General features: G+C 44.2%; 2 protein-coding genes across 4 annotated transcripts; one reads left to right on the top strand and one right to left on the bottom strand.

Annotated features, from left to right (window-relative positions):
- The first annotated feature begins 455 nt into the window (after window positions 1-455).
- LOC139382188 (clathrin heavy chain 1-like) lies at window positions 456-20,867 on the top strand. 3 transcript variants are annotated; one of them, XM_071126049.1, is made up of 32 exons: window positions 468-810; window positions 1,648-1,855; window positions 5,571-5,839; window positions 6,105-6,266; window positions 6,381-6,494; window positions 6,625-6,798; window positions 7,532-7,729; window positions 7,857-8,057; window positions 8,292-8,444; window positions 8,588-8,710; window positions 8,902-9,039; window positions 9,138-9,302; window positions 9,496-9,676; window positions 9,839-10,002; window positions 10,145-10,270; window positions 10,397-10,539; window positions 10,774-11,008; window positions 11,122-11,244; window positions 11,847-11,992; window positions 12,147-12,330; window positions 12,468-12,660; window positions 13,324-13,481; window positions 13,600-13,872; window positions 14,026-14,193; window positions 14,366-14,515; window positions 14,704-14,835; window positions 14,958-15,068; window positions 15,722-15,892; window positions 16,112-16,333; window positions 17,015-17,035; window positions 19,326-19,401; window positions 19,574-20,867. In XM_071126049.1, the coding sequence occupies exons 1-32, from the start codon at window positions 769-771 to the stop codon at window positions 19,708-19,710; spliced, it is 5,061 nt and encodes a 1,686-aa protein (XP_070982150.1). In that variant the 5' UTR covers window positions 468-768; the 3' UTR covers window positions 19,711-20,867. The 3 variants fall into 3 exon arrangements, with proteins under 3 accessions (XP_070982151.1, XP_070982150.1, XP_070982153.1); XM_071126050.1 differs by lacking the exon at window positions 17,015-17,035 and having other exon boundaries at window positions 456-810; XM_071126052.1 differs by lacking the exons at window positions 19,326-19,401; window positions 19,574-20,867 and having other exon boundaries at window positions 17,015-17,295.
- Window positions 20,868-21,270: 403 nt separating this feature from the next.
- Window positions 21,271-25,217, bottom strand: LOC139382925 (cilia and flagella associated protein 45). The gene is made up of 11 exons (XM_071127196.1): window positions 25,008-25,217; window positions 24,685-24,827; window positions 24,300-24,444; window positions 23,979-24,149; window positions 23,612-23,790; window positions 23,308-23,437; window positions 22,946-23,092; window positions 22,590-22,703; window positions 22,279-22,472; window positions 21,761-21,985; window positions 21,271-21,471 (listed from the first exon to the last, which is right to left on the bottom strand). Exons 1-11 carry the CDS (start codon window positions 25,215-25,217, stop codon window positions 21,396-21,398), a joined length of 1,734 nt encoding a protein of 577 aa, XP_070983297.1. The 3' UTR covers window positions 21,271-21,395.
- Window positions 25,218-25,726: the final 509 nt, after the last annotated feature.

Below are 25,726 nucleotides of genomic sequence, written 5' to 3'. Positions count from 1 at the left end.
ACACGATATTGAAACATATCAACGCAGAGGGGGCGTTCAAAATCAGCTGCCTGTCTGAAGCGTGATTAATCCGGAACTGATGTAAAAGATAGAATGACGTGACAAAAATTGGAACTCATTGTAAAATAAGAGTCAATAAGTGTTTGGCCAATTATACACATTAAAGTGTGTTTTTGACCGTTCCATGTCGAAAGCAAAGATGAAATCACAGATGGAACAATCATGTTGGTATGTCCTTCCCGAGATATCCCCAGCTGCTTCCGGATTGAAAACATTCTGACAAAGCTGGTGGCAAATGAAGATGTTTTACTCAGGCCGTTTAACTCTGAAAATGTTTCACAATTCCGGTTTACTTAAGGGGTGCTTCTCAATGCGACAGCAGCTTGGTCTTGTCGGTTTAGTTCATTGACTGTATAAACAAAACACTTGGAGTGGGATATCTCGCTTCCTCTTCCATCTCTGATTCTGAGTCGTTTCCGCCGCCATTGCAGGTTTGGACTGAGATCAGTGCTAAAGCCACTGCCATCCATTCAGGCAGTGGAGAAAACGCACAAACATCCGGCGGCTACACTTGACATACGATTTTGGAATCACGACTAAGAAAATATACAAAATAACACATTGATTGGACGTAAAGATTCACTGTCTGACTACGATTTAAGAATCAGTGAGTGAGGAGGTCGTAGCTAGCACAGTGCTAACCTAGCCAGCTATCGTAGCTGCTTAGCTAGAATTTCAGGACACCGTAAAAGCAAAGAAAAACCCGCAATGGCACAAATACTACCTATCCGCTTCCAGGAGCACCTGCAGGTATGAAAACAATATGGTTAAATACTAGTCGTGACCAGGTAGCGTAGCCATCGCGCTACACACCTCCAGATTTTTCTCGACTGCTTAATGATTTTCGCTAACAAGCTAGCTAACTGTAGCTAGCTGTCCAACACCTGCAGCGAAATGAATGACCTCTCTTCCCCCGTTGCCATGCAATGTTAACCTGCTAGCGAAAAGACTACCACAGTGTGTCAGCTAGCTAGTTAACTTTGGGGTTGCCATCAAACGTAACGTTAACAAACTGCTTTCGTATGACCGCTACTATTTAACTCAAATATATTTAATGGCTAGCTACTTAACTAGAACGATGTTTCTGCGTGACAGTCCATTCAATAACCGCTAGATGTATTTATCTATGTCTGCTAGTCTGACACTGATCTTAGATTACCTTGGACCTTCATTCAGGTAAGGCAGGTGTTGAGTTAAATTGGCTTAATCAACAGACAGTAGTTCTATGCTGGTCAAAACAGCACAGCTAGCTAGTACTATTATTATTTATTTGGATGTAGCTAGTTATATGGCTATAGGATGATAAAAGGGTAATGTGTTTGAGTCTTTACAAATGGCTAACTACATCACGAATCATCAACATAACATCTTAATCAATGAGCCTGTGCATGGGCCTTGAGGCCTGTTAGCCAACTGAACTAAAGCTAAGGCATTAGTTCCAGGACAGGAGCCAACACGTTCAGGTCTCAGACAAGATTACTCACTCATCATGCAAGCATTGTTCACAGAGCCACCTCTGCAACACAGTCACGCTAGCAATTGTTTTTTCAATAAACTATTCAAAAAATGTAATTATATTTCCTTTAGCTCCAGAACCTGGGGATCAACCCAGCTAACATTGGATTCAGCACCCTGACTATGGAGTCTGATAAGTTCATCTGTATAAGAGAGAAGGTGGGCGAGCAGGCACAGGTGGTCATCATTGATATGGCCGACCCCAACACTCCCATCCGTAGACCCATCTCTGCAGATAGCGCCATCATGAACCCTGCTAGCAAAGTTATTGCCCTCAAAGGTAAGTACTTCCACTTACCCCAACCCCCTGAACTGTTTCCTTTGACTCAACTAATATGTACAGAGGCTGTGTTTTTAACAATTGAATTCACCCAAACTAAGTGGTTAACTACGACTTTGATTGCTGTTGACCAAAATTTCCCTGTGTGTTGCTGTCTTAATGTTTGTCAGCAAGTTATTGATCTAGACCTGTCACATTCTGCTTTGCGTTTTAATGACCATATACAGGCCTGTAGTAAAACTGCTTGTAATTTGCAATTTATAGTCTAATTTGAAATAAAGTAACTCTATTGTACACTGATAAAATTGTCATACAATCATGAATGCTTGTCTATTTTTGCTTGTTTTTGCTCTTTTCGTTTCTTAATGCTTTCTTATATGTTTGCAGACGGTGAGTTGGATTTTATATATCATGAGTTGTGGAAGTTGTAATCATGTTTGCACTGTGTTGGAATGTCTGTCCAGTACTGTGTATGTACTGTTTACATAAGAAGGAGTGTTAGAAAGTAGAATGGAAGCACAGTGGGGATGATTTAAAGAGCGGGAGAATATAGGATAAATGACAAACAGAATATGGAAATACAAGGAAGTTCATCAAGACCTCTAGGGTAGAGGAAAAAAATCCCTGAAGTAAAAACGTCTGTGAGTGTGCCAATGTGCACCTTTTTATATCGACAAGTCCCCATTATGGCACATTGCACACTACTGTCTCAATGGCCTAAAGATCAAGGCTTGCACAGGCTGAGACGGTGAAATATTCCTCTGAAGCAAGATCATTGGGATAATTTGTTATTCATGCACCTATTATAACTATATCCAGTTTGAGAGCTTTTCTTGGCCTATAGGCCGAAGTAGTCGTGGTTTGCATGATTTTGTCAGTGTGTCCTTGACTGCAGTGTAAGAGAGAGACTTGCATTCAGAGACCAAATGTATTGCAGATCCTGCATATTATTAGACTACAGGAAAATCAGATATGCAATGCAATATTTATTTCAATGCTAGACTATGGTAGCCAAATTCATTTGTATTTTTGTGTTGATTGATTAATGTTGATTTGACACCCCACCCCTGTATATTGGTCTTTATGTAGCCTATAATGTATTATATTTTGTCTTATATTTTACTTGTCAGGCAAGATAAGTGATCAAATGTGTCATATCTCTGCATTAGGCTAACCTGTTGTTTTTATATATTTTTTAATCTCTGTGATTTGTGTAATCTTAAAACACCTGGACTACAACAGGAAACGTAGGCCTATAGACGTACAGTACCAGCTACTCATTCAAGGGTTTTAATTTATTTGTACTATTTTCTACATTGTAAAATTATTGTGAAGACATCAAAACTATGAAATGACACACATGGAATCATGTAGTAACCAAAAGTGTTAAACAAATCAAAATATATTTGAGATTCTTCAAAGTAGCCACCCTTTGCTTTGACGACAGCTTTGCACAAACTTTTGACTGTACTGTGGGCTGTGCTTTTCGATGGTAAAATGTGAGAACTATAGCAGGTTCATCACAGGCTACAGCCACAAGAAATGAATGACTAGGAAACTCTTTCGTTGCTCCAATAATAAGCCAGTGATTGGAAAGCCTGAAATTAAATTGGTGTCAGTCGGTGCATCCCAAGACACTTCTCGTACCTCATCACATCTGTTTGTGCTTTGTGGTCTTGCGTTAATCTGCATTCAGACCCAACCCAAACTCCTTCATTCATCTCAGGATTAATAGTGGGTTAGGAATCCTGTAGAGCTGCTTGAACTTCAGATTCACACCCCTGAAGTTGACTTATGACTAAGCAGATACGTTAGAACTTGAGTAGAAGGGCCTTATACAGCCTCTGGCTTTTGTTAAAGCCTGAATTCAAAATTGATTTAAAAAATGTGTTGATACCCCATAATTACAAAGTGAAAACACGTTTTTAGAAATGCTTACAAATTGATTGAAAATAAAATACTCATCTAATTTACCTAAGTATTCACACCCCTTTGCTGTGACACTCGAAATTGAGCTCGGGTGCATCCAACTTATTTTGATCATCTTTGATGTCACTACAACTTGATTGGAGTCCACTTTTGGCAAATTCAATTGTTTTGGCATGATTTAGAAAGAAACACACCTGTCTATGTAAGGTCCCACAGTTGACTGTGCATTTCAGAGCAGAAACTATATCATGAAGTCTGAGAGAATTGTGATGAGGAATATATCTGGGGAAAGGTATAAAACAATTTCTAGAATGTTTAAAGTTTCCAAGAGCACAGTGGTCTCCATCATTGGGAAATGGAAAAAAATATGGAACTACCCACACTGCCTAGAGCTGGCCGTCTGACCAAACTGAGCAACCGGGAAAGAAGGACCTTGGTCGGGGAGGTGACTAAGAACCCAATGACCACTGACAGAACTACATAGTTCCTTGGCTGAGATGGGAGAAGCTGCCAGAAGGACAAGTCTACAGCACTTCACCAATCTAGGCTTTAAGGGAGTGTGACCGGACAGAAGCCACTCCTGAGAAAAATGCACATGACCTCACACTTGGAGTTTGCAAAAAGGCACGTGAAAGACAGAGCATAAGGCAAAAGATTCTGTGGTCTAATGAGATACTCTGGCCTGAATGCAGAGCGCTATGTCTGGAGAAACCTGTCTAACACCATCCCTACCTGAAGCATGGTGGTGGCAGCATCATGCTATGGGGATGCTTTTCAGTGGACTGGGAGACTGGTAAAGGGGGAACAATGAATGAAGCAAAATACAGGCAAGTCCTTGATGAGAACCTGCTTCAGAGTAAAAATGACTTGTGACAGGATTTATGTTCCAACAGGACAACCCCAAGCATACAACCAAAGCAACGCTGGAATGGCTTCAGAACACGAATGTAAAAGGTCTTGAGTGGCCCAGCCAATGCCCAGACTTGAATCCCATTGAAACTCTGTGGAAAGACTTGACTTCACAGCTGATCCCCATCTAACTTAACAGCTTGAGAAAATCTGCAAGGAAGAATGGGAGAAAATCCCCAAATCCAGATGTCCAAAGCTGATAGACATACCCAAGACTACTCAAAGCTGTAATTGCTGCCAAAGGCACTTCTACAAAGTATGGACTCAGGAGTGTGAATGCTTATGTAAAAGAGACATTTCTGTATTTCATTTTCAGTAAATTTGCAACATTTCAATAACCCATGTTTTCACTTCGTTATTATGTGGTTTTGTGCGTAGATGGTTGATAAATCTATTTAACCCATTTTGAATTATTCAGATTGTATCACAACAAAATGTTGGAATAAGTCATGGGGTATGAACTTTCTGAAGGCACTTGTTTGTAAGTTGTCAATTCACCCACTCCCAAGAGGTTGTTGCTTATTAGCCTCATCTGGATTGGTCAGTGTCTTCTGCCTTTTTGTATTGAGTGTTTTCATAACTGAATGCAGATCTGACCATGTTATTGGTTGTCCGCTGTGGTCTTGCTTTCTACATTGCAAGTGCTGTTTTGTATGGTCATTTAGTGGTGCTCGCACCGAACCATGACTACCAATATTTCTAAATCAAGCCGAATTTGCTTTTACAGTATTTACATTTTTCCTATAGTCTAATGTTTGTGTGTGGGGATTAGTAGTTGACATTAGTTAGTGGTGATGGTGTTTTATTTATTTTATTTAACCCTTATTTAACTAGGCAAGTGCTATATCATCATACCTTGTTCTGTATGAATTTTCAGCTGCAAAAACCCTCCAGATTTTCAACATTGAGATGAAGAGCAAGATGAAGGCTCACACCATGACTGATGATGTCACTTTCTGGAAGTGGATCTCCCTCAACACTGTAGCACTTGTCACAGACAATGCCGTCTACCATTGGAGCATGGAGGGAGACTCCCAGCCAGCCAAAGTCTTTGACCGACACTCCAGCCTTGCAGGCTGTCAAATCATCAACTACCGCACCGACGCCAAACAGAAATGGCTGCTTCTCATTGGGATTTCAGCACAGGTACTGAAATAGAAGGAATTATATTGTATTTCTGGTTGACACTAGCTGTAATCTACTGTAAAGTGACTTGCATTTTTTTTATTTTATTAATCCTTGTGAGTGTCCACTCTTCTGTACAGCAATACACTGACCTGATAGAGGCTAATCTCTTGCTTTTTAACTGTATTGAAGCTTGAACGTCGTCATGAAATGTTCTGTTCTGAAGGCTTATTTACCACTGGAACAGACTGCTGTAAGACAAGCTCTGTGTTTTCCCTGATTTTAGCAAAACCGTGTGGTGGGAGCCATGCAGCTGTACTCTGTGGACAGGAAGGTGTCCCAGCCCATTGAGGGCCACGCCGCAGGCTTTGCCCAGTTCAAAATGGAGGGCAACACAGAGGAATCCACACTGTTCTGCTTCGCTGTCCGAGGGCAAGCTGGAGGAAAGGTAGGACTCTCAGCATGGACATGGAGTAGTCAGCAAGTGCTGTAATTTAATGGGGGGTGGGAGAGAAGAAATGGAGGTGTTGTTTTTCTTCTGAATATGTTTTTGCTTTTCTAGTTACACATAATTGAAGTGGGGACCCCACCAACAGGCAATCAGCCGTTTCCAAAGAAGGCAGTGGATGTGTTCTTCCCTCCTGAGGCCCAGAATGACTTCCCTGTAGCTATGCAGGTACTGGAACCACTTCACGGTAGACTGACAAGCACTCATACCTATTCCATACAGACATGCAGGGCCTCAGCATTAATACCCGCTATGATACAGCTACTGAAGCCGTGTGTCCCTGCTCTCTCTCCTCTAGATCAGCTCTAAGCAGGATGTTGTCTTTCTCATCACCAAATATGGCTACATCCACCTGTATGACCTGGAGACTGGCACCTGTATTTACATGAACAGGATCAGCGGGGAGACCATCTTTGTTACAGCCCCACATGAACCAACCGCTGGCATCATTGGAGTCAACAGGAAAGGACAGGTAAGTCTCCCACTGGGTAGCCAGGAGTGAAGGGGAGTGTGTTAGTCCTTTTATCAGGAGTAACCAAATACCAGTGAGCTGATCAATGAGTTTCCTATCCAAAACACACACAACCATTAAATATTCAGGAGGATGGAAAGCTGATTCAAGTCTGTAAAGCCCACTGCTCCAGCTCTCCTCAGAAATCACAAATACTATACCTGTGTGATGGCTTGAGAGTCCCATTTATTAAACCGTGTGTGTTAGAAATTGTGTGGCAGTGTGCTTTTGTCTCTTAAGAGTATGAATGATGTGTGTGTCACTTGGTGACCTTGGCTGAGGGAAGCCTCAGCAGTGAGCACCATGTGAAACACAGTTGGAAGTCCCCTCAGGCGTCCTAATCTCCTTAAAGCTCCTGGCTCGCTAACCCTCCAAGTCTGCTGCTCCTTTACATCTTTATGTATCAAACACATACACACACACACACACACACACACTGCTCCATGGGGATGGCCATCTGTGTACTTCATGAATCTACCAAGCCTAATTCACAAATACCATTCTCTATTCCAGCAGCAAATGTTTTTTTTACACAGTCAATTCAATTTGGAATAAATATGAGTTTAACAAAGGAATGATATACCAATTTTGTTACAATTGTCTCCACTTATAAACTAATGTAATAGTACACATATCTTCATTTCTGTATAGGAGTGGACTCTAACCCTGTCTGTGTGTTAATGTGTTTGTCCAGGTGTTGTCCGTGTGTGTGGAGGAGGAGAACATCATCCCCTACATCACCAACGTGCTCCAGAACCCAGACCTGGCCCTTCGTATGGCTGTGCGCAACAACCTGGCCGGGGCCGAGGAGCTGTTCGCCCGCAAGTTCAACACCCTGTTCGCTGCAGGGAACTATTCTGAGGCTGCCAAGGTGGCCGCCAATGCTCCCAAGGTACTGCCAATGCACCAAAACACCCGAACAATGACATAATCGCTATCTGATACTCGTTCTGTCTTTTATTGTTATCAGACTTTTTAAAATGTCATCTTGCATTTTTCGCACCTTTCCTCCTCCCCAGGGTATCCTGCGTACCCCAGACACCATCCGTAAATTCCAGAGTGTGCCGGCCCAGCCGGGCCAGACCTCTCCCCTGCTGCAGTACTTTGGCATCCTGCTGGACCAGGGCCAGCTCAACAAGTTTGAGTCCCTGGAGCTGTGCAGGCCCGTCTTACAGCAGGGACGCAAGCAGCTGCTGGAGAAATGGCTGAAAGAGGACAAGGCAAGGAAACCATAGTTATCATAATAAACTGATACTATAGCTTTGTTCACTGTTAAGTGCGGATGTTCAACATTGAGCTTTACAGTTTTATGTTCCAATTATGTGTTGCTCAACATTTAGCACTGGTCTGTTCAAATATGCCTGTAACTATTGGGCTGGCTAGGACTCGGTTAGGAATTCACAGCTTGTTGTGAGTTGTCTCAATGAATGAACATTGCATGTATTCTTCTACAGCTGGAGTGTTCTGAGGAGCTGGGGGACCTGGTGAAGTCAGTGGATCCCACTCTGGCCCTCAGCGTCTACCTCAGGGCCAACGTGCCCAACAAGGTCATCCAGTGCTTCGCTGAGACCGGACAGTTCCAGAAAATTGTCCTCTATGCCAAAAAGGTTAGTGGTGTTTCTATTTTTATCTACTAGACCTGTCCAATATAAAATTTTGACTTGACACAAAATGGATTTCTGTAATATGGTCAAATTAGATTGTGTTAAATTTTGAACTATACAATATGTTTTCCGTATTTTCACTCTAGGTGGGCTACACCCCAGACTGGATGTTCCTGCTGAGGAACGTGATGAGAATCAGTCCAGAACAAGGCCTGCAGTTCTCCCAGATGCTGGTGCAGGACGAGGAGCCGCTGGCTGACATCACACAGGTCAGAGGGCAAAGGGCCAAACGTCTTCCCCACCTCAATAATTCATTTATCGTCCTATATATTTAAATTTGATGAATGGGAAAAAAAACTGGTTCATTGCTTTTTTGTGAGGTGGCTGTATCAAATGATGGCTGTATACAGTAACATGAATGATGTGTGGTAGCTGATGTATTGTCTGTCTCCCTGTTCAGATCGTTGACGTGTTTATGGAGTATAACCTGATCCAGCAGTGTACCTCCTTCCTCCTGGATGCCCTGAAGAACAACAGGCCTGCTGAGGGGCCTCTGCAGACACGCCTGTTGGAGATGAATCTGGTCCACGCCCCACAGGTACACATGCATATCACACCCACAGCAATTTAATGTTTTTTGTTCCACTGACTCGTAGACTCTATTTTAAATGAATGCTGTTTTTTTCCCCACTTCAGGTGGCTGATGCCATCCTGGGCAACCAGATGTTCACCCACTACGACCGTGCCCACGTTGCCCAGCTGTGTGAGAAGGCTGGCCTGCTGCAGAGGGCTCTGGAGCATTACACTGACCTGTACGACATCAAACGGGCTGTGGTGCACACACACCTGCTCAACCCTGAGGTATAGGACTCTATCTAACACACAATCACACACTGCATGGAATAGAATGTCCTTGACCAGAATGTTCATAGTCTTGGAGAGCGGTGTGTGTGCGCTTGTTGTTTTTTGCTCTTAAGAAATGTGACCTTGACTAATGTGTGCATCTTCTGTCTGTGCACTAACTCTGTGTATATATATTGACTCTGTCCTACAGTGGCTGGTGAACTTTTTTGGCTCCCTATCAGTGGAGGACTCTCTGGAGTGTCTTCGGGCCATGCTGTCGGCCAACATCCGTCAGAACCTGCAGATCTGTGTCCAGGTGGCCTCTAAGTACCACGAGCAGCTCTCCACCAACTCCCTCACTGAGCTCTTTGAGTCCTTCAAGAGCTTCGAAGGTAAGCAGACCATACACCTGACGCAAACCACCTACCTGACGCAAACCACCTAGTCTTGTCCTCACCTGCATGGAACATGGTCATGAGTGTCTCAACAACCACAGTTGTTCTTCCTTTCGCTCTATCTGTATAGGGACTAAGTTCTGTCTCTGTTCATTCCAGGTCTGTTCTACTTCCTGGGTTCCATCGTTAACTTCAGCCAGGACCCAGAGGTCCACTTCAAGTACATCCAGGCCGCCTGTAAGACGGGACAGATCAAAGAGGTGGAGAGGATCTGCAGAGAGAGCAACTGCTACGACCCCGAACGAGTCAAGAACTTCCTCAAGGTAAGGGAGAAAAGGAGGCATTCTGCAACATGACATCACAGCTCCGCATACTTCGATCTTTATTTGGTTAATTACCCTGAAAGCCAGGTCTGGATGTTAGTTTGATTCTGTGAGCTGATATGAATCTTGCCTCTCTTCACAGGAAGCTAAGCTGACTGATCAGCTCCCCCTGATCATCGTGTGTGACCGCTTCGACTTTGTCCACGACCTGGTCCTCTACTTGTACCGCAACACCCTGCAGAAATACATTGAGATCTATGTGCAGAAGGTATACAACCTCCTATTACCCTGTGTAGGACTTTACAGCTTCTCTATTCACACTGAATTAAAGGGTCACTACCATTGTATGATTTATAAATGTTCTGTAACTAAAATATATATTTGTGTATGTCAGGTGAACCCCAGCCGTCTGCCGGTGGTGATTGGAGGGCTGCTGGATGTGGACTGTGCTGAGGATGTGATTAAGAACCTGATCCTGGTGGTGAAAGGACAGTTCTCCACTGATGAACTGGTGGCTGAGGTGGAGAAGAGGAACAGGTAAGGAGCATGGGGACATGATTTGTCTCAGCCCAGACTGGCTTTATATTAAAGGGACCTGTCTTGCGAGGGCTTGTTTTTGTCACCAACTGCAGCTGTAGTGCATTTAATTGTGACATTACTTCTGAAAGAGAAAGTAGGATGAAGTGGTGCTGTTTGACCCAGTTAAAAGTGGAAATATGTCTAGTTTATGAGCGCCTGAAACTTGAAAATGTATCTGTGTGTTGTTTCCAGACTGAAACTGCTCCTACCCTGGCTGGAGGCCCGTATCCACGATGGCTGTGAGGAGCCAGCTACCCACAATGCCCTGGCCAAGATCTACATCGACAGCAACAACAACCCAGAGCGCTTCCTGCGTGAGAACACCTTCTACGACAGCCGCGTGGTGGGCAAGTACTGTGAGAAGAGGGACCCCCACCTGGCTTGCGTGGCCTACGAGAGAGGACAGTGTGATCAGGAGCTCATTAATGTGAGTGGGGAAATAAAACGTATTTATTAACTTGACTAGTACATTGAAATGGTAATTTAGCAGTGTTTGCATATGTTTGGCCTCATACTGATCATCTTACATTTCCTGTAAAGGTGTGCAATGAGAACTCCCTGTTCAAGAGTCTGTCTCGCTACCTGGTTCGCCGTAAAGACCCTGAGCTGTGGGCCAGTGTGCTGCTGGAGACTAACCCATTCAGAAGACCCCTCATCGACCAGGTATGGACCTGTTCCTGCATGTTAGAAATGCAAACATCGGGGCTCCCGAATGGCGCAGTGCCACTAGAGATTCTGGGTTTCGAGTCCAGGCTCAGTCGGCTGCGACTGGAAGATCCATGGGGCGGTGCACAATTTGGCCCAGCTTCGTCCGGGTTAGGGGAGGGTTTGGCCTGGGATGGTGCTGGGATGTCCTTGTCCCATCGCACACTAGCGACTCCAGTGGCGGGCCGTGCACAGTGCATGCTGACACAGTTGCCAGGTGTACAGTGTTTCCTCCTACCCATTGGTGTGGCTGGCTTCCGGGTTGGGTTGTGTTTCGGAGGAATCACGACTCTCGACCTTCGCCTCTCCCAAGTCCGTACGGGAGTTGCAGTGATGAGACAAGACTGTAACTACCAATTGGATACCACAAAATTGGGGCGAGAACATCATCCTCACGAAAACCATTGTCCCAACCTCTACTGCGATGCCCCACCCACACTTTCCTCATATTTCTCATGATGGTTAAATTGTTATTTGTGACCCATTTTGGCTCCAAGTGGCTATATTTCCTCCATTCTGGAGTAATGATTGATGTTGATTATGTCTCTATCTTTTATCAGGTTGTTCAGACTGCCCTGTCTGAGACCCAGGACCCAGAGGAGGTTTCAGTCACAGTCAAGGCCTTCATGACTGCAGACCTCCCCAACGAACTCATTGAGCTGCTGGAGAAGATCGTTCTGGATAACTCAGTCTTCAGTGAACACAGGTACTAGGGCTACTGAGGCTCTACTATCTGTGCTCACTGGCAGACTGAGCTGTCCATTGTGTGTCTGCTCTTTCAATACTGGGAAGCTTTGGAATGTTAAACTTTTGTTTTACTTTGTCAATGCTGAGCAGAATTCATCTGTGTTTTTATTCAGAAACCTTCAGAACCTGCTGATTCTAACAGCCATCAAGGCAGACCGTACCCGTGTGATGGAGTACATCAACCGCCTGGACAACTACGATGCCCCTGACATCGCAAACATCGCCATCAGCAACGAGCTCTTTGAGGAGGCATTCGCCATCTTCAGGAAGTTTGACGTCAACACCTCTGCCGTGCAGGTCAGTGGTCAAGTCTTTCGCTCTGGGAAATTGACCGAACAGTTGCCGGTTCAATTCACATTGTGGACAATGCTACTGTTCTGCTTGAATTCTACAGATCAAGAGGTGAACTTGACAATTTTTCTCTATGTTTTTAGGTTCTGATTGAGCACATTGGGAACCTGGACCGGGCCTATGAGTTTGCTGAGCGCTGCAATGAGCCTCCAGTGTGGAGCCAGCTGGCCAAGGCTCAGCTCCAGAAGGGTCTGGTGAAGGAGGCCATCGACTCCTACATCAAGGCTGACGACCCCTCTGCCTACATGGAGGTGGGCCAAGCTGCAGCCCAGAGCGGTAAGAAACAACATTGCTCCACATAATGTCCAGCATACGAGCAACAAAAATGTTCAATGTAGGCTTACCATTTGAGGTGAAGGTATTCACATACTGTATCTAAATGGGGGTAACGCAGTCTGGGTACCTCTCCAATCTCAACGTTCAGTATGCAGCTGAATTTCTGGCGATGTTGCTCATTGGTTGTAGGAAATCATTCATATTTCCCATGACAACATATGGAGCCTCGAAACAAACATTTAGCTGTTAGCTAGGAAAGTTTTTTATTTTGAGGCATAAAATCAAAGCTAAGATGTCTTGTGGCTGGAATTGCAGTATGTTTTTAGTTTGAATTTTGGTGTGAGCTAAACTTTTGACCAACTGATTTAGTCTGGAGAAACAAAATGGTTGCCGAGCAACCAGACACCAACACAATCTGAGAGAGAAAAAAGGTGTTAGTTTCAATATTTGCGTAAGGATAGCTGTGAGGGTTATCGAATCACGATCAAATCATGATTCAAATTATAGAATGTTCAGAATTGAAGAAAGATATAGAATGTTCAGAATTGAAGAAAGACCAGTATCTGGCAAATGACAGAGTACAAGGAGTAGAATGTAATAGCTGAACAGAGATGGCAACCAGGCGAGGGGGGAAAGGGCTTAGTGTTCCCCTACTATCCTCAGGTAACTGGGAGGACCTAGTGAAGTTCCTTCAGATGGCCCGTAAGAAGTCCCGTGAGTCCTACGTGGAGACCGAGCTCATCTTCGCCCTGGCCAAGACCAACCGCCTGGCTGAACTGGAGGAGTTCATCAATGGACCCAACAACGCCCACATCCAACAGGTACTCTCCAAACATGATATACACACACTGCCACACACACACAGGTTTACCTGACACATCCCTCTCCATCACTGCTGACCAGTATCATATGTTTTCTTATTGTCTTTCTCTATACCAGGTGGGTGACAGGTGTTATGATGAGAGGATGTATGATGCGGCTAAGCTGCTCTACAACAATGTGTCCAACTTCGGGCGGCTAGCGTCCACCCTGGTCCACCTGGGAGAGTATCAGGCCGCCGTGGACGGAGCCCGCAAGGCCAACAGCACCCGCACCTGGAAAGAGGTGTGCTTTGCCTGTGTGGATGGGAAAGAGTTCCGCCTAGCCCAGATGTGTGGCCTGCACATCGTTGTCCATGCTGATGAACTGGAGGAGCTCATCAATTACTACCAGGTAAGGTACTACCATTTGGTTCAATTACTACCAATAGTCACTCTCATAGCAATTGCCTTATCCAGGCAAGAGTTTAAGAGTTTTAGCATGTGATAAATGTGTTTTTAATGGTCCTGGGTTGATTGAAGATGCCATGGTTGTGTTTGTCTCTAGGACCGTGCTTACTTTGAGGAGCTGATCACCATGCTGGAGGCAGCCCTGGGCCTGGAGCGGGCTCACATGGGCATGTTCACCGAGCTGGCCATCCTCTACTCCAAGTTCAAACCCCAGAAGATGAGGGAGCACCTGGAGCTCTTCTGGTCCAGAGTCAACATTCCAAAGGTGGGAGAGGAAGAACACTGCCAGATAGATGTCTATATGCAAGGGGATTCAAATGATCTGCATAGTCTTCCTATTTTATTTGTTCATATGTTATTTGTGTGTGAGAGATTCAGTGACTATCTCAGTGTGCTGTTTTGGGCTGGGTGAAGATAATGTTAATGCGTGTCTGCAGGTCCTGAGGGCTGCAGAGCAGGCCCACCTGTGGGCGGAGCTGGTCTTCCTCTATGACAAGTATGAGGAGTTTGACAATGCCATCATCACCATGATGAGCCACCCCTCCGATGCCTGGAAGGAAGGACAGTTCAAAGACATCGTCACCAAGGTAACTGACTGACTGCAACAACACCCAATCTCAGCATTGACTGGATCTCATGTTTTAGATTTGCAAACATTTTGTGTTCGTCACTCAAGGTTAAGATGTATTCCATGGTCATTGTATTAGACCAAGTATTTGTCACTGAATAGAAATCCACATCCTGCAGCTGAATGTATGATGCTTTGTCGTACTAGGTGGCCAATGTGGAGTTATACTACAAGGCTATCCAGTTCTACCTGGAGTTCAAACCATTGTTACTGAACGACCTGCTCATAGTGTTATCACCACGACTCGACCACACCCGCGCTGTCAACTTCTTCATGAAGGTACTGGGACGCTACTGTGTCCATACTTGATAGATTGAAAGCCGTCTTGTATGTCAATATTTAGCATTCAGAACGACCTGCTTGACTGTCCACTGACTGAACTTTTCTCTGTCCACCTCCAGACCAAGCAGCTGTCACTGGTCAAGCCATACCTGCGGTCAGTGCAGAACCACAACAACAAAGGTGTCAACGAAGCACTTAACAACCTTTTCATCACGGAGGAAGACTATGCGGTACTAAGATCTTTTAACATAGAGTGGCAAGAAAAAGTACAGTTGAAGTTGGAAGTCATTTAAAACTTGTTTTTCAACCACTCCACACATTTCTTATTAACAAACTATAGTTTTGGCAAGTCGGTTAAGACATCTACTTTGTGCATGACACAAGTAATTTTTCCAACAATTGTTTTCAGACAGATTATTTCACTTATAATTCACTATCACAATTCCAGTGGTTCATAAGTTTACATACACTTAAGTTGACTGTGCCTTTGAACAGCTTGGAAAATTCCAGAAAATTATGTCATGGATTTAAAATCTTCTGATGAGCTAATTGACATCATTTGAGTCAATGAGAGGTGTACCTGTGAATTTATTTTAAGGCCTACCTTCAAACTCAGTGCCTCTGCTTGACATCATGGGAAAATCAGACCTCATAAAAAACAATATAGACCTCCACAAGTCTGGTTCATTCTTGGGAGCAATTTCCAAACGCCTAAAAGTACCACGTTCATCTGTACAAACACTAGTTTGCAAGTATAAACACCATGGGACCACGCAGCCATCATACCGCTCGAGAAGGTGACTCATTCTGTCTCCTAGAGATGAACTACTTTGGTGCGAAATGCAAATTACTTTCTCTCTTGTTACTACTCTGTCCTGTCCAGGCCCTGCGTGCCTCCATCGATGCCTACGACAATTTTGACAACATCACCCTGGCCCAGGGCCTGGAGAAGCACGAGCTGATTGAGTTCAGGAGGATCGCTGCCTACCTCTTCAAAGGCAACAACCGCTGGAAGCAGAGCGTGGAACTCTGCAAGAAGGACAAACTCTACAAGGTCCAGCTTCTCCAAATTTATATTAACTCATATTTTGTCTACAGACCAGTGACCATCAGCTCACACAGATACCCATGCTGCTGTTGTTTTTGTAAAATGTGTGGGTCATATCATTGCTTTTAGATATGTCACTGTCTGAATTCTCTCCCCTTGTGTCTCCCCTGTTTTGATGTGCCTCCCCTGTTTTGATGTGCCTGTCTGTGGTGTTTTGATGTGTAGGATGCCATGCAGTATGCGTCTGAGTCAAAAGACGTGGAGCTGGCTGAGGAGTTGTTGGCCTGGTTCCTGGAGGAGGATAAGAAGGAGTGCTTTGCCGCCTGCCTCTTCACCTGCTACGACCTGCTGAGGCCTGACGTGGTGCTGGAGACGGCCTGGAGGCACAACATCATGGACTTCTCCATGCCCTACTTCATCCAGGTCATGAGGGAGTACCTCTCCAAGGTGGGTTAGGTTGGCCACTCCTCGGGTGGCAGTTCACCCCATACGGTATTTTATACATGACCTAAACCCTTACCAGACTATCAGTGTCTCCAGTGAAAAGTAGGTACTGTTAACATGGTGATGCAATTTGAGTTCACCTTCTTTTAGGAGATTTTAAACAACCACAACTTCAGCCGATCTCATCCTGTTCTGTTTATCTCGATCATGATACCGGTAATCATGTTTCTTTTTGATTTTGATTTTTATCTCTGCTACTTTTCCATACAAAAGTTCAGGAGATTCATACTGCTTAGTATTCTCCATGCCACATATTTGTCATATGGCAAGAAATACCAGAACACTCAGTTATTGTGATGTAACAAAATGGTAGTAGAGTCTACTGGGTGGGCTCTTGTAAAAAATTATGCATGTTATGTTAAGCTTAATATAATGATATTTTAGAAACAAGTCTGCTGATTATAAAATATATCTGGTAAATATTGTAATTCTAACTTAAAAGTACCACATCAACAATTGTACTAGAGCTTGCATTTGTATCAAAAGGGGCTCATTTCCATCTCTCGCTGTGATTTTTCTTCTGTTTTCTTTGTTGATCTGATGATTCCACATTTGTTCTCTCTGTTGGGGGAGAGTTTCAGTGTGTTTTTTCTCCTTAAGTTGCCTCTCTGAATTCCCTTTCAGGTTGATGCGATTAAGGAAAAGGTGAAAGTCCAGTCCATTTCCAGTCATTCTTTTTGACCCCCTGTAGTCTGTAGTTTGGAGGAGTAAAACTAGAGGAAACTGCATGAGTCTGTCCCCTCCCCATGTCACTGCTGCTTCTGACTCCACACCTTGACTAGACAACCCACCCAGAGTCGTCTGGAGTGGGGCTCTCCCACCCTGCCTTTGGTGAGCTGCTGGGCATGCTGGGGTTTGGAATGGCTCTGTTAGCTATTGCTCTTTGTTCCAGGGTTGAATCAGTGACTGACCAATCAGGATTCAAGAACTCATTCACCCCAGCAACACCCAAACAGAGGGATGTTTAGTTCCATTCCTTTGAGGCTGTCCACATAAACCAGCAAACTCAGTAACTGTCCAGGAATAGGAAAGTATAACCTACTGTAGTCAGACAATCCTCTCCCTTAGACCTGTAGATACTAATGAAAAACTACCACTGTCTGTAATATCACTGAGCTGCTGTTGGCTTGAGTCTGTGAGAATCTGTACCACTTGCCATTTAGTGATCAACCTTGGTAGGGTAATGAGGTTTGATTTGTACTGAAATGTATGTTAAAACAGCCCTGGGACCACATTTGAATTGTTCAATGTTGTCCTTATACTGAAGTTATGTAGCCTCACATTTGGCTATGCACAGCTGTAGACTGCTGTAAAGTGGGAGTGTAGAACATACTCTGTATGGAAATTGATGAAGTGACCATTCTTTCAGAGTTCCTTCTTATATAACTGTTTACGGAATTAACTCGCAAAGTAAAAAATGTTACGTTTTTAATGTTAAATATCCTGCTCCTGAGTGGCGCAGTGGTCTAATGCACTGCATCTCGGTGCAAGAGGCGTCACTACAGTCCCTGGTTCGGTTCCAGGCTGAATCACATCCGGCTGTGATTGGGAGCCCCAACGGGGCGGCGCACAATTGGCCCAGCGTCGTCCGGGGTAGGCCGTCATTGTAAATAAATTGTTCTTAACTGACTTGCCTAGTTAAATAAATGTTAAATCAAATAAAAATTGGAACATGTATGTAGATGTTTTTTGTATGTTATTATAATTTTGTTCCTTTGATTTGTTATTAGTTGCATTGTAGTGTCTTTGCTATTCCAGAACTTAAGTGTGGGGTACTGTGTGTGTGCTTAGGGTGTGGAACGCGTGTTACAAACTTGTAGTGTGTTCAGGGCAAGCATGCATTTCACCCTCCATAGCATTTGCAGCACTTTGGACCGGCTAGGAGACATCGTTGTTGGCTGTGCCTGCTTCGCGACGCCTTGACTGGCCGTACAAACCATCCCTCCATCCTCTCACTCCCCCCACTGTGGCTCTCTGCCTCTCATGCACTCTTCTAAACAGACAAATGAACCTAACTGCCGCTTCAGCATGTCTCGTTCCCCTTCAATGAGCCTACAGCCTGTTTACCTGTATCTTAAAACAACGACTTTGTTTTGCCAGATAGCAAGTATGTAGAGAACTGAACCCTACGTTGTGATCTGACAGGAGAGAAGTAACTGTCTCAAGTTGCCTTATCATGGTTTTCCAGAAGTGATATTGTGGATTTTCAGGATGAATAGGTTGTTTCACTTACATTACTTACTTAAAAGCTGCTCGCTTTTTCTTGTGAATTGTCAGTTTTATCTTGTCTTACAATTCCTGCTCTGAGCTGCTTAACAACTTATCAAGAGGACCGACAGGATAAAGATTTGCCATATTTGCTGGTCGACAATTTAATGTAAATATAATCTTACCATTTAGAGCTTTTTTTTTTTATTGTGGTTTCCAGTTGATTCGTTGGATCTGTTCTACTTCATGGTAGGGAAAGTTTTCTTGTTAGCATTTGTGGTAGTGCTTGTAATCCCTGGTAGTTCAGTTTCTGTGATGTTGGACCATATTAGAGCTGTTGAAATGGGTTTGGTTCTCTACATACAGTCCAAACACATGGAAATAGATTCATCTGGTGGCTGGATGGTGGGACCATTGTTTTTGTTTAGGCCTAGCTGTGTGTCTAATCTGAAGTTAGACTTATTTACAACCCTAATGCTTGTCAAGATTGGTAGCTAATAACACCAGTAGCCACTAGTGACAATGCCTGATAACAACAAAAAAACTCCCACACCCGTAGCATGGCCTGCCTCTTGCAGCCTGTTTTAATCTTGACTTTATTCGTCTCTGCCTGTCAGGAATGGTCCCATCGGCTAGCCAGTGAAATAACCCAGAGGTCAGTTATAAGGGCGTCTCATTAGAGCTCCCCTTGCTGGTTAACATGCTCACTTCTCTGCTTGCCTCTCAGGTTGACAAGCTTGATGCCTCAGAGTCACTAAGGAAACAGGAGGAGCAGAACACCGAGTCCCAGCCCATTGTTTATGGTATGACGACCTCTACATAACCCTGCCCCTCTATTGGTTGAATATGTTAAACGGGGGCCTATTATGCTTTGCTTTGTAGTTTTAGCACCTAGGCAATGTTAACCCCTTAGAGTGTGTTTGTGTTATCAGTTTTGGCATGATCTCATGCTAGTGTCCTCTGTTTGTGTTGCAGGCACGCCCCAGCTCATGCTCACTTCAGGCCCTGGTCAGGCTGTGCCCCCCCAGCCTGGCTACGGAGGTTATGGCTACCCAGCAGCACCCGCTGGTTATGGCCAGCCTCCCCAGCCTGGCTTTGGCTACAGCATGTGAATGCCCACCCCACCACCCCAACCCCTAAGTCATCTGTTTCTCTCCTTATGTTCCTCACCAGCCTACCATGCTCTTCTACTCACAGAATAGACAAACATCAAGCAAACCTGTGCTCATTCAATTATTTTTATTCTGTTCTCCCTTAACTGCAATGAATGACTTTTTTATTTGTATTGTTTTTGAACAGAAATTGGACTATTTTTTTTTCTTGGTTTTCCACATTCCATATTTATGACTACTGAACACTTCCTTTAATGATTTTTTTTAACCGGTTTATGTTATGTATTTAAGTGGACCTTAGAAAGAAGCAGTTAGCCTTTTTGAAGTAGTTGGAACATCTGATTTGCACTGTCGTGAGAAGAAACTAATAGAAACTCTTAATTTTGATGTACTGAACGTGTGAACAGTTTACATTGTCTATTGTCTGTATAATGCATTTCATTATTGTATATTCTGAAAAAAGGTTACATAATATTTGAACATATATTGCCACTTCAATGACTATAGCTAGCAACACTAAGTAACAATAGTATATTCTGCACAGGCGTGTAGCTTTATGGAGTTTTAAATGCATAGACGTATGTATCTGAGTGTGTGTGTTCTAATGATCTAAATAAGAATTTGAATCCCCCTCGGCCTATACTGGCTCTTCAGTCAACCCCTGTAGATGTTAGTCCTCCTTTGTTGACTCAGTGTGTTTTTAATCTAGGTGACCTGTTTTGCTGTGTACAGTGCTTGTGTGTGAGACTGTGTCTGTGTATATGCAGGGGCGATCGAAGGCTGACTGCAGACCCGTACATGTGTATTTACTCATCACCCTCCTTGTGCTGAGGTCTGTGTATGCCAGGTGTTGTGGTGTTCTAGGTCACCATATTTTTGTGTGTACATAAGAAGGATCATTTAAAAAAAAGTGGCGATCCTACTCGTCGTCCTCCACAGCGCTGTCCCGTTTGGTTCGGTCAGTGCGATTGGCTCTGAGAACAAATAGAGGAATGGGAGGACAGGCTCCTTTTGGTGTCCTAATGTCAACTTGTTTAGATCAGTAACACTCCTGTAGGTTATGTATTTCAATGGTTATTATGAAGAATTAGATCTCAGTACTACAGCATAGTGATTTGTTGAGAATGGTCTGAAATAAAAGCCTGTATTTACCTTGATGTATTCCCAAAGTGCTTTTGAGCTGTGTGTGTAAAGTGTCATCCTAATCTCTGAACATACCTTTCTATTATTATGCATATTAACAATAAACATTGTCATAAAAGCCATGCTGAAAGGGACATTTAAAAGACTAAATACAAATGATATCCTGTAGATAAAATAATATTGGGTCCTGTATGACTGGAATCTGTTAGGCACAGTCCAATTAATTGATCTAACAAAACAGTATACATTTTAAAATCACATTTAAGTCAATATATTTTATTTTTGCTTCGATCAGTTGAATAGTTAATGTGCACTACTTAAGGTCACGCCTACAGTACAATTATAAATATTCATAGTTTGTAATAGTCATCTTTATTCAGAAATGATCTAATGATCACTAACACAAAGGTGCTGCACTAGATTTATACCCTGTACTAATTATTTTCTCTCTACCCTGTCAAAGTGTGATGGCAGTGCCAATTTATCTCTATTGTGAAATCTTTGATAAAGATCAGGGTTTGTGTTGCAGTCTGTCAGTCATGCTAGTGAGCCAGAGCAGGGAGAGCATGCACCCTTCTCTCCACTTCATTGCAATACTTCTCTGGAAGTCCAGCAGCCCTACAAGTAAAATGAACAAACATGAATTACAAAACTAAACCTGACCATCCCCCCAAAAACACTTGGTTTACACACAGTGCTGTTGCTTTCACATAATATCCTCTCAGTTCCTCTCAATTATACATACCACTTTGTCCCTTTACATAGTTAGTCCCCACCCAGTCCCTGTACATAGAGTTAGACCCCACCCAGTCCCTGTACATAGTTAGTACCCACCCAGTCCCTGTACATAGTTAGTCCCCACCCAGTCCCTGTACATAGTTAGTCCCTACCCAGTCCCTGTACTTACTTGAGCTCCCTGAGCTTCTTCTCCTTGATCTCATCAAGGCGGATGCGGCGATGGCGGGCCTCCTCGTCCAGCCGGTCTCCCTCTTTGTAGACCTCCCTGCGCAGGGCGATGGCCTGCATCTCCCGCTCCCTCACCTGCTGGCGCACCCCGTCAGCGTGACGCAACACCTTGATCCTGTGTTTCTCCTCCTTGTCCTTCTCCTTACAGATGGATACCTGCTGGGCCCTTGGTGAGAAAAAAAACTGGCTGTAAAACGCAACTGCTAATACAGAGACCTTTACTAACATTTTAAAGTGTGGTTGTCCAAGGCATAGCATAGTGTTATGCTCTGATTTATGAAACCGCCTATAATACAAGTACAGTTATCGGGTTAGTACAGTAGTAACTACCCACTGGGCACAGATCAATTCAACATCTATTCCATGTTGGTACAACGTAATTGCATTGATATGACGTGGAAACAACGTCACTGAGCAGTGTATGCTCAGTGGGTACATCTACTTGGTGTCATGGTGTACCTCAAAACCCTGTCAAACTCAGCCCTCTCTCGCCCAGCCTCGATGGATAGGAGGTGCTCCTTATGTGTGACCTGCTCCAAGCGAGCTGCCTTCAACCTCTCCTCAACATCCACCTTCTTCTTGAGCTGCTCCTTCTCTTTTCTCCTCCAATCTCTCTCTGCTCCCTCCTGGTTTCTCCTGGCTCGAAGCTCATCCTTACAGTCATACACAAAACCACTGTAACCATTCATCCATACCTTTTATGATCAATTACGACAACAACAGGTCAGTGTGAGCCACTGTAAAACAAATGGAACTTTGGTGCTGCTCACCTGCTCTGCCTTGTGGTCTTTTTCTCTCTCCTGTAGGGCTCGCAGTCTGGCCACGTCCTTCTCCTTCTCTCTCTTGATGCGTCTCTGTTCAGCCTCGTACTCAGCCTCCCGCTCCTGTAGGGGTCACACAAAAGTATATTTGGCTGCGTTAACACGGGCATTCTAATTCAGATTTTTTTCTCTAATTATTGGTAAAAGAACTGATCTGATTGCTCAAAATACCAATTTGTGGAAAAATATTACACTTAGGCTGCCAGTGTAAACGTAGCCTTAGACACCTTTTTTGTCCTTTTGCTTTCTGACCCAAAACAAGAAGGCCAAACCTATAATAAAGTCCATAATGGAGTAACTCTTACCATTTTCTTGTGGGTGTACTCCATAGCCCGGAGGTCGGCCAGTCTCTCCTCCTCTTTGTTGCGCTCCTTGGCCAGCAGGCTGTCCTCGTTGATACGGAGGATCTCCTGCTGCAGACGCTGCTGCTCCTCCTTCTTCTTCTCCAGAGCCTGGGAGACACACCACACCATTCTGTTGTTTATTATTCCTTATGCCTAACTGCATTACGATCCATTAATCAATGATAATCATTAGTTGCAAGAGTACAAACAGATCTGGGACCAGGCTAATTCATGAGGAATTTCTAACTGAAATTCAAAGTGGTAATACCCTGGCGATAAAACTGTTGTACTGCACAAGGAGACTTGTCTCTAACTAATAATACCTCCAGCTCCTCCATCTGCATCTTCTCCAGGTTCTCCAGCATCTGCTGGCCCTCCTGCTCCTTCATCTCATTCTGCAGCATCCTGTCCTCCAGACGCTCCTCAATCTGGTTTATAATCAGCTGCTTTCCCCTATAGACACACACAGGGAAGACAGCTGAGGCATTACAGTTTGGAAGAGATGTAGTGTATTTGCTTTTAAATGGGCCATTGTGTGTGTGTGTGTGTGTGTGTGTGTGTGTGTGTGTGTGTGTGTGTGTGTGTGTGTGTGTGTGTGTGAGCGTGTGTGAGCGTGTGTGTCCTCACTGGATCCTCTGGTGTTTGCGCAGCTCGTCGATCTGCTCCTGGGCCTCCAGGGCTCTCCTGCGGTCCACCTCCATCATGGCATCCAGACGCCTCTCCTCCTCCTGTAGCTCAGCCAGGATCTGCTGCCTCTCCAGGATCTGGGCATCCCTCACCGCGTGGCACCGGGCACCCAGGATCAACTGGCCACAACAAAAGGGTACCATACACGACACACACAAGGACACGAAGATGGAAGAGTCTGGATAGGGCATGGGTAGAAAAACTGGGGAAAAGTGTGATATTGCAGTGATGTTGGGACTGAAGTTGAGAAAAAACAAATAACAAAGAGTAGCGAAGAGAGAGTGAACGGTTGATTCTCTTGCTGTACCTCATTGAGTTTCTTGACCTCGTCCTCCTGCTCCATCCTCATGGCGTTGGCCCTCTCCAGCAGATACTGAGCTCTTTCCTTGGCCTCGGCCTCCAGTTCACTTAGGGCCTGGTTCTTCTGACGAGACAGGTCAGCCTGGCGGATATGGGCCTTCCTATCCTCAGCAGCATCCTGGTCAAGAAAAACAGCAACATTGGAACAGTGCAAAGGTTCGTTTGGGTATAATGCTGTAGCTGGGACCCTGTACTGCCAGTTAGTCACCCAGCTTTCATGTGGTAAAGGTTGCTTACAAATTCATCAGGTACATTTGTCCTTTCTCACCATAGCTGCTTCTCTCTCCCTCCTCTGGGATTCCAACGTGAACTCCCGCTCCTCCTTGGTTGAAACCAGAGAAGCTGTTGCGATCCGCTCAATATCAGTTGGGCGGAGGATGACAGACAACCCAGATGGATCCTTACATGGGATCCTGGCAAAATGACAGCATGATTTGTTTTTATTTTGTAATTCACCACCACTTGTAAAATGTGATTGTGGGATATGTTTATTGGTGCAATGTAGGTTTATGGAACTGGATGGCATTCTCTTTTATAATGAGTAAACAGTAATAAACACTGCCAAGTGTAGTACTGTTATGTTCACAAAGCATTAGACTTGATGATCACATCAAGTAAACGAATGAGAAGTTGAGGTATTGACTGATACTTGCTTCAGGTCTCGGATGAGGTCCTTTGTGATGATGCGAACTGTCTCTAGGTTCTGAGTCTTCTGACTTGGAGCAGACCTGGACTGGCCCCTGGGTCCGAACCGGCCACCCCTCTCAGTGTCCTTGACATTGCAGGCTGACAGAGCCTTGAGTAAGAAAATCCAACATATATTTACACCAATTCTCTATCTCACACACACACACACACATACATGCATACACACATACATACATACATACACAGACCTTGCACAGTTCAATTGTCACGTCTTATTGCTATGTGTTTATCCAATGCAGATCAAAGAAATGGCTGACATATGGCCCACCTGTTTTGGGGTTCCAAAGAGGCTCTCATCCACATGAGAGGTGAGTGCACGGGTGCGATAGCGACGTGAACGGGAGCTACCAGAGAGCCTAGATGAAGACCCTATACTCTGCGGCTGCGACAAAGTCAACAGTGTTGGTACTGGTAGAGTTATACAGTAATTGAACGTGTGTACAGACCAGCAAATAATTATGACTTTCATGAATGTCATTTTTATGTCAAGCAAAATTGTGGGCCTGTCTCTGATTCTACTTACCATGATGATCGTCAAAAATAGTCCACTATCATCAACCAAAATAAATAACAGCTAAAATAATGACAGGAAAGTCACCATTATAATAACACAACGAATATCCAAGGTTAGGAAGCACCTAGTTAGCTATTTTTCGTTCTTAATTATGGGAGAAGTGCTTGGCATATCCCTGAAAATTAGATGTTCTGTTGTTGTGTATCCATGGAAACCCTGATCTTAAAACGGAAGAGTCCACGTGGCCTCTGTACCCGCCCTCTTGACACAGCCAGATGAATCATCTATTGTCTTGTATACTTTCTATTAAGGTAGATCAGAGGTGCCTTGATACAATGTGATACAATGTTTGGTTTCAGTGCATGCATGCAGCATGTTCGATATAATATACAAAATGTGCAATGCATGTTGCTGTATGGTGGAGGTGGTACATCACACTTTGTGCTCACTAAGTGGCGCCAAAGTACCTAATC

The sequence above is a fragment of the Oncorhynchus clarkii genome, chromosome 24, assembly GCF_045791955.1.
Source record: "Oncorhynchus clarkii lewisi isolate Uvic-CL-2024 chromosome 24, UVic_Ocla_1.0, whole genome shotgun sequence".
In the NCBI taxonomy this organism is placed as follows: Eukaryota; Metazoa; Chordata; class Actinopteri; order Salmoniformes; family Salmonidae; genus Oncorhynchus; species Oncorhynchus clarkii.
Note: the sequence above shows the minus strand (reverse complement) of the source record. Positions and strands in the feature narration are given on the sequence as shown.